At 49.6% G+C, this 8337-nt stretch overlaps 1 protein-coding gene and 1 long non-coding RNA gene across 2 annotated transcripts in view; one reads left to right on the top strand and one right to left on the bottom strand.

Annotated features, from left to right (window-relative positions):
- LOC113948768 (C-factor-like) overlaps positions 1–401 on the bottom strand; it is a 5616-nt gene extending 5215 nt beyond the window's left edge. Inside the window, exon 1 of the mRNA XM_027646669.1 lies at positions 247–401. Within this exon, the coding sequence (XP_027502470.1) occupies positions 247–387 (141 nt within the window). The 5' untranslated portion in view covers positions 388–401. The remainder of the gene's footprint in view (positions 1–246) is intronic.
- Positions 402–5771: 5370 nt separating this feature from the next.
- LOC113948784 lies at positions 5772–8337 on the top strand. The gene is made up of 3 exons (XR_003528225.1): positions 5772–5782; positions 7770–7966; positions 8310–8337. It is a non-coding gene; the product is annotated as an uncharacterized LOC113948784 (long non-coding RNA).

Genomic DNA, 8337 nt, shown 5'->3' with positions numbered 1-8337 from the left:
TGGCACGGGAGGGCGGATCGGGGCGAAGCCTTGGCACGGGAGGGCGGGTCGGGACACCTCCGACACGGCCCAAAATAGCCCAGCAGCCAATTCTTCACCCGGAACACTTCAAACGACTTCCACCCGGGGCAGGGCGCGCTGCGAGCACCCGGTGCCCGCGGCAGCAGCAGCAGGGAGCTGTTCGCTGGTCGCTGTTCGCTGCCCGAGCGTGTGACTCGTTCGCGGCCCCCCCTTGCCCGCACTGACCTGGGCTCGCGGCCCCTCGGGGTCCCGGCAGGTCGCGAAGATCCAGGCGGGGGGTCTGGGCGACCCCAGCAGCTGCTTGACCAGCTCCAGCCCGATGCCGCGGTTGGAGCCCGTCAGCAGCACCGTCCGCGCCGCCGCCATCGCCGCCTCCCCGGCCCGCCTGGCACCGCCTCCCGGCCCCGCTGACCGGGACGGGGGTGCCTCGGCCGTCGGGGGCGGGAGGGCAACGCCTGGGCTGTGTTTTTGCCTTCCCAACTAATATTCAGTACAAACACACCAAGCGCATCCCACCCCTGGCGTCCCCGCGGGGAGGAGCGATGCGCGGGGTGGGGGTGTGCTGAGGGGACCCCCATCTCTTCCCAAGGGTGGTGTGAGAGGCAGAAAGCTTGCAGGGGTTCTTGGGTGGTGTCTTCAGCACCTTAAGCACGGTAACCTTTATCGTAGATAAGGGTGTGAAAAAAAAAAAAAAAAAAAAAGACCATAAACCCATTTAGCACCGGAAGGTACCAGTCCCTTCACAGCTGTTTTTATTGCCTGCCCAGATATGCACCTGATTTGGCTCTTTCCCTGAGCATCAGATGCAATAAATTTGGTAACTAAATAGGGCCATAAAGATCTTCACAGGTTGGAGGACCTCCAGGGAGGGCGAAGGGAGATGGTGTCATTCAACCTGGGTAAGACAAAGCTCCAGGAAGATCTTGGAGCCCCTTCCAGTGCCTAAAGGGTCTGCAAGTGAGCTGGAGAGGGGCTTTGGATAAGGGCATGAATTGACAGGACAAGAGAATGGCTTCCAACTGACAGAGGACAGGGTTAGATTGGATAATAGGAAGAAATCCTTCCCTGTGAGGGTGGTGAGGCCCTGGCACAGGTTGCTCTGAGAAGCTGTGCCTGCCTTGGAAGTGTTCAAGGCCAGGTTGGACAGAGCTTGGAGCAACCTGGGCTAGTGGAAGGTGTCTCTGCCTATGGCAGGGGATTGGAATGAGATGGTCTTTAAGGTCCCTTCCAACCCAAACCGTTCTGTGACTTAGACTGCAGTTGGGGGTGCAGCTGTTTTGGGAGATGTTTTCTTCTTATTTTTGCTGCTAAGTGTCAGGTACCTGGTTCAACAGATGTACCAAAGGTGTAGTTAAGGAAGAAAGCAAGGAAAAGGTTTGCTGGCATCTAGGGGTAGGAAAACAGGGCTTGAGGGGAAAAGGGAACACAGAAAAGAGACAATGAACATCACCTGGAGGACAGTGTCTGGAGGGGGCCTGCATATACCAGCTCTGCTGCCAGCCTGGGGATGAGTGTTGGTGTTTTATTTTCAGCTGTTATATCGACAACCAGATGCACAACCAACATTAAAATCCCATTAGGGTGAGCACATAATCAGGAGCTCAGCAGCAAAGTAATGACTGAGCAACCCTGGTGCACCTAAGGATCATTATTTCTTTTGCTTATTTTCATCCTTGCTTGACAAACACTAGATAAATCATCTCTGCTGATAAATCAGAAACTAAATACTTAGTGTAGTGGTAGCATCAGGTGATTTGTGTTAACTTTATCCTTCTCCATGGTGGAGCCTCTGCTCCCCAGTTTAGTTTGGGATATCAAAATGCTTTGAGAACCTTTTTTTGTAGATATGTACGGAAGTTGGGATTTAATAAAAATCTTCGATTATACTACTAAATAAACTAAAAAGAAGAAACCCTCCTTATGGCAGATATTTGGATTAAAGGTCCCATTCTCCTTTTGCTGCCTCATTCTCTGCAAATAAGGACTGGGGTACAAACAGTCACGGTGAACCACACTGTGGGATGGGGTTTTGGCCACCTCTTCCACACAGATCCTGCACACTGCAGGCAAATTGCATTAACAGGCTCTTCCTAGGTGCTTGTTTCAAAAAGCCTTGGATACAGGGATCCCCCCGTGATCTGCTGTGCAGAAACGGTTAATGGGCAGCCACAGCTGAAGGCAGGAGGAGCCTGTTCTGAATGCAAATGTGACCCGTGAAAGGAAGGCAGCTCAGAGCATCCTGTAACCCAATACTTCCCGGTGAGGGCATTGCTTGACCTGCTTTTGTGCTTCTGTTCCCATATAAAATAGGGGATTATCGATTCTTTGAAAAACCTTGTTAGTGAAGAGTTGAGAGGCTTCCAGAAGGTAATAATAAGAAATGCAACCAAAAAAAAAAAAAAAAAACACACCAAAAAAACCCAAAAAACAAAACAAAACAAAAAACAAACAAAAAACCCCAAACAAACAAAAAACCACCAAAAAACACCCAGCCAAACAAACAAAAACCCAAACCAAAACAAAAAAACCCCAAAGCTTACCCAAGTGCATTGGGAAACTCCTGCTGCCTGGTAAACCCTGAGTCAGATATTCATACATTTTAAGTGCTTGAGAGTATAAATCATAGAATCCTAGAATGCTTTGGGTTGGAAGGCACCCTAAAGATCAGCTAGTTCCCACCTCTCTACCATGACACATCCCACTAAACCTTCTGTAAGAATACAAAGAAATATTTGAGTTCACTGAGCTAAAAATCTAAACTAGTCATTCCTGTTATCAGCTCGTTGATCTTGTAATTCGATTAAAGTTTCCGTGCTGTAAAAACCAAAATACATGTGGGCACATGTCCTTTGCACTGAGCTGATGGATCCATTGTTAGTGCTGCTTTAGTCACTGGAATTAGAAAAAAAATGTAGTTAGAGGGAGAGGGGGAAACAGGAAAAAAAAAAAAAAGGCAAGTAACTTTTTCCTTCCCTCTTAACAAATACAGTTTGAAAACAGAAGGAACAACTATGGAAAGTTTTAATTTCTGCTGATAAAATATCAGTGCAGCCTGTTTTACCCGAGCAGTGTGCAGTTCCCACAGCTACTTACAGAACAGTATGAATTTTTGCTGTTCACAGACTGCATTTTTCTGCTCAGCTTTGTGGGCAGTAGGTCACATCATCTGCCTTGTCGTGACATTTTTGGAGTAGCAGGGGGCTCAGCTTTTAACTTCTTTGCAGGAAGTGAATTTTCAATAGTACCTTATATGCTTTTTAATTTAAAGATTTTACTGTAAAGATTGTACAGTAAAGATTGTACTGTTAAAGATCCACTGTTTCACTATGAAATGTTTTTCCTTAATAAGACTTAATGATTTTTTTCAACTTGATTCCTAAATTAATATCTGCATTATTACTGTATTTATTCTTAAACTAACACATGCCTCCTTTTCTCACTCTAACACATGGATGTCAAACCAAGCCAGTCACAAGCTGGTCATTTAAGCCTTAGTGTTCCTGAGATGGAGCATAACTGTTACATACAACAGCCTGTGCTCAGCCATCCCTGTTAGCAAATGTGATGGTGGGAAAGCAAATTTGTCTTGCATGGTAGTTCTGAGGTCCCTCTTCATGGAATCGTGCTGAAGCAGGAAGGATAACCCATCCCTCTATCCTTGGAGGGTGGCAGAAAAGAAGGTCAGTGGGGATCTGTGGTGTCCCCATGGGTCCTGGCAGTGCGATTCTGTCCTTGTGGTCAACTGCCAGTGCTGCCAGCATGGCTGCACCCAGGTAGCTGAGGCACCTTGACTGCTTGAACATCCCCAGAAAAGAGGTTCTGAACTCAGTGTGGGGCCCCAGGCTGGCAGTGGGTCCCAGTGCTGTGGCCCAAGGGAGTTTGAATGGAGATCTGTGCATTTTAAATCTCAGTCATAGAATCACTGAATGGTTTGAGTTGGAAGGAAGCTTAAAGACCATCCTGTTCCAACTATCCTGCTGTGGGCAGGGACGCCTTCCACTATCCCAGGTTGCTCCAAGCCCCATCCAACCTGGCCTGGAGCACTTCCAGGGATGGGGCAGCCACAGCCTCACTGGGTAACCTGTGCCTCACTACCCTCATAGGGAAGGATTTCTTCCTATTACCCAATCTTATACTGCCTTCTGTCAGTTTGAAGCAGTTCCCCCTTGTTCTGTCACTCCATGCCCTTGTCCAAGGTCCCTCTCCAGCTCTGATATAATGCAGGTGTAACCTGGATCAGTCTTCTTGGAAAACAGCAAAGCTGTGACAAAGGGGGCATGGGAAACCCTGCCTGGGAGCTGTAGTCAAGCTCAGGCTCTCACCCCTAGTCCCTGCATTCTTTTGCAATGGGATATCACTAGGCATGAAATCATATAATAAAATCACAGAATGGCTTTGCTTGGAAGAGCCCCTACAGATCTCGTAGTTACAACCCCCACTAGATCCCTAATCCTCTTTAGCCCAAAAGAAAATGAGTCAGGGTGGGTGGGAGCCTGCCCAGCTTCACATTCAGTGCTGGGTCTCACCCCACCCTTTGATCAGTGGCTCGTTCATCACCACCTATTTGATTCTTTAGCAAGTGACTAATATGTGTCCCAAACAGATCTGAATGCCTTTTGGAGCAAATCTGCTTGATAAATAGAAGCCATTTTGTTCTTATTTGCGGTAGATTAAATGTGCTAAAGCTAATTGTGCCACACCCCCCCTCCCCTGGCAGGCAGAGAAAAGCGTGTTCCCCCGTGTTTCTGTGAGCAGCACTGTCGTTGTGCAATCACCTCCCTGAGTGTGAGCACACCTGGGCTTGCAGCAAGTGAGGCAGGACAAGGTGTGACTGGAAAACTGGCTCCCGGGTCTCCTCGGTGTGGAGATGTGGAATACACCCCTAGGTGAAATTTTCCGCTGCCTGGGGGGTCATGGGAGAGGAGGGCACAGTACCCCTGTGCTTGGCACTGGAGAGGCTGCACCTTGAATCCTGTGTCCAGTTTTGGGCCACACACAACAAGAAGGACATTGAGGGGCCGGGGTATGTCCAGAAAAGGGCAGTGGAGCTGGGGAAGGGTCTGGAGCACAAGTCTGCTAAAGAGCAGCTGAGGGAGCTGTGAGGGCTCAGCCTGGAGGAAAGGAGGCGGCTCGGGGGGGGGGGGAGGGGGGGGCCCTCATTGCTCTCTACAACTCCCTGAAAAAAGGGTGTAGCCAGGTGGGGGTTGGTCTCTTCTCTCAAGTGACAAGAGGAAACGGACTCAGGTCATGCCAGGGAACGTTTGGATTGGATATTAGGGAAAAATTGTTCACAAAAAGGGTTTTCAAGTATTGGTGCAGGTGCTCAGGAAAGTGGTGGTGTCACCGTCCCTGGAAGTGTTGAAAAAGTGTGTTGGGTGTGGCATGTGGGGACCTGGTTTAGTGGTGGAATTGGCAGTGTCAGCAGAATGGTTAGGCTCTTGGTTGAGCTTGGAGGTCTTTTCCAACCCATGATTTTAAGGACTTTAATGCTCAGCTTAAGGTTTGGACCATGCAAGAACATTTCAGAGCAAAGGAACAATTGGAATCCCCTCTTAGGGGCTGGTCTGAGGTCTCTTCCAGAGGCCTGGGGACAGCAGCAGCCCTTGTGACAACCCTGGGCTGTAAGGCAGTGAGGCTGGTTGCTTTCCCCTCTGCCTCTTCGTGCCAGGTTGGACTCTGACTCCTGGTGAAGCAGCGCTTGTTTAAACTCTAATAATCTATAATGCAGCATGGGACACCACAGCAAAGTCAACATTATAAAGTTACAACTCCAAAACAATTAGATGGCTACAAAAATGTGGTGACACAGCAAAACCAGGAGACTTCAAAGGTTAATTGTTTGGTTTCTGGTGCCATCTGGTTTTGAGGCACTGGGGACCTTTCAAACAGGCTGTGGGTGATGGCCTCGTCCTCTGTCTAGAAGAAGAAAACCATAGAAAGTCTGTTTGGAGGAGTTGAGCTCTGGTGCAAATGACATCTGTTGTCGAGTATAGTTGAGGTCTGTGGTCATTAAAAGGAAACACTGAAATGATCTACAGGAGCCTGAATGCCAGTCCAGCCATCTGGGTGTTCCTCAGTGAGAGATCAGTCTGAGACAGAAGCTGAAAACCCACATACTGCTGGTAAGTGGTAGGAATTCACAAGGCAAAAGGAATCTCTCAACCCAATGCAGAAAATTTGAGGTCTGATTAACTTCAGGAAAGAAAACAGGAGAAAAAAGTGAGTTGGATAGAACTGAAGGAGAGGCTGAGGAAGGGAGCAGAGAGGAGATGCATGACCAGCTCACCATACAAGCTGTCGAGGCCCAGGAGGGAAGGAGCTGGTTGCTGCTGTCATGTTCCCTCAGAGGAATGTTTTACCCAGAAGCTGGATAGCACAGCACTGGATGGCCATCGATGCCAAAGCATCTGCTGGTGCAGACAGGACTGTGGGACCGCAAAAAGGGATATTGCCATGAAGGAAAAGCAGTAGAAGGCAGAAGGGTCAAACCGTGGCCGTGAGGTTGTCCAAGTGACTGAAAGGTGTGTGAGTGCTTAATGTCCTGATATTGTACCTGTATGCAGTCTTATGAATAACACGGGAGCAACTAAGCAAATACATTAGCAGGGAACATTTTCCACAAGTTCCTGGAGGGGAAACATTGGTTACCACTTGCCAGAAGAGATTATTTCCCATTTGCCATGCCAAAAAGCACGGTGTGTTGGTGTGTGCTTCTGTCACGTGCACTGGGCTTTATCACCAGGACCAAGCAAACAAAATGGTAAGTTTTACTCCATGTGTGAGGGGAAATGAACAACTGCTGGCAAAGCTTACTATGGGAGGAGAAGAAGGCTGGGGCTGCCACCAACCTGCCTGTTCCAGGGTATAGAGTGAATTTACAAAGCCCTGTAGAGCTGGAGAGAGATGTCCACGCCAGATCCGACTGGCAATGCAGGAATATCAAAGTGATTTGCTATCCCATGCTGAGATGCTGTGATGGGATGTGCAAAATGCAGTTTTCTCTCAAACAGGTCCAAGGTGATGTTGTTTTAGCACCACCACAGCAGAAACTGCCAATTCATGTGGTAACAGCCCAGCAAAAATGAATCAGGGATTTGTTGTGATTTGTGGCATGTATCTACTTGCAAAAAAAGTCCTTAACACACTGCTATTTGGTAAATCATAGAAACAATTGTAGAATGGTTTGTGTTAGAAAGGACCTTACAGCTCATCTCATTCCACCCCCCTGCCATGGGCAAGGACACCTTCTACTATCCTAGGTTGCTCCAAGCCCCATCCAACCTGACCTGGAACACTTCCAGGCATGGGGCAGCCACAACCTCACTGGGCAACCTGTGCCAGGGCCTCACCACCCCCATAGGGAAAAATTTCTTCCTCACACCCAATCTAACTCTTCCCTCTGTTACTTTGAAGCTGTTCCCTCTTGTCCTGTCACTCCATGCCCTTGTCCAAAGTCCCTCTCCAGCTCTCTTGGAGCCCCCTTAGGTACTGGAAGGTCCTCTACAGTCTTGCTGGAGGCTCCTCTTCTTCACGCTCAACAGCCCCAACTCTCCCAGCATGTCTCCATAGCAGAGCTGCTCCAGCCCTTGCATCAAGTGATTTTTGCCTTTAGGTAACTAGGACAGGCTCCCAGCCAGGATCTGTGTCCTGGAGCAAAAAGACCTGGAGATGATGCTCCTCCTGGAGAGGAGCCGAGGGTTGGTGCAAGCCCTGAGGGACTGGGGTGTGTCTGTGAAATATGCTGTCAGGAAACCTTAGAGAGCTGAGAAAACAACACTGGAGCAGAGGGAGAAGCAACATGGGAGAGCTTTGTGTCCGCTCTGTGCTGGTGACTGGGGCCAACAGGGGCCTCGGCCTGGGGCTCGTCCAGCATCTGCTGGGGTTGCCAAATCCTCCACAGTGGGTGTTTGCAACCTGTTGGGACCCCAAGGGACAGCGAGCAAAGGTGAGGCCGTGCTGGGAGGCAGTGGCTGCGCTGGGGGACAGGAGTGCTCAGTGCCAGGGTGGAGGTTGGAGCTGGGAGGGGGTTTGAAAAGGGTTAGAGCTGTGTCGGGGCAGCCGCAGCACAGGGCATCTGGGCAGAGGTGTCCATGGGAGCAGCTGTGCATGGGATGTGTGGAGGGCACGGAGGTACGTGGTGTGCGAGGGAGACATGGAGCACTCCCCATCCATTGGGACTGGGGCAGCTGGAGCAGGGTGCTGGGCACAGGCTTAGACTGGCTTTGCTGGGAGAGCCTTTGCAGAGCTGTTCCAGCCTGTCAGTGCCAATGTTGTGACCTCTCTTGCAGGAGTTACAGAATTTGGCCTCCAAACATC

The sequence above is a fragment of the Corapipo altera genome, unplaced genomic scaffold (genome assembly GCF_003945725.1).
Source record: "Corapipo altera isolate COAL_440 unplaced genomic scaffold, ASM394572v1 62, whole genome shotgun sequence".
In the NCBI taxonomy this organism is placed as follows: Eukaryota; Metazoa; Chordata; class Aves; order Passeriformes; family Pipridae; genus Corapipo; species Corapipo altera.
This window is presented reverse-complemented; position numbering and strand designations above follow the sequence as displayed.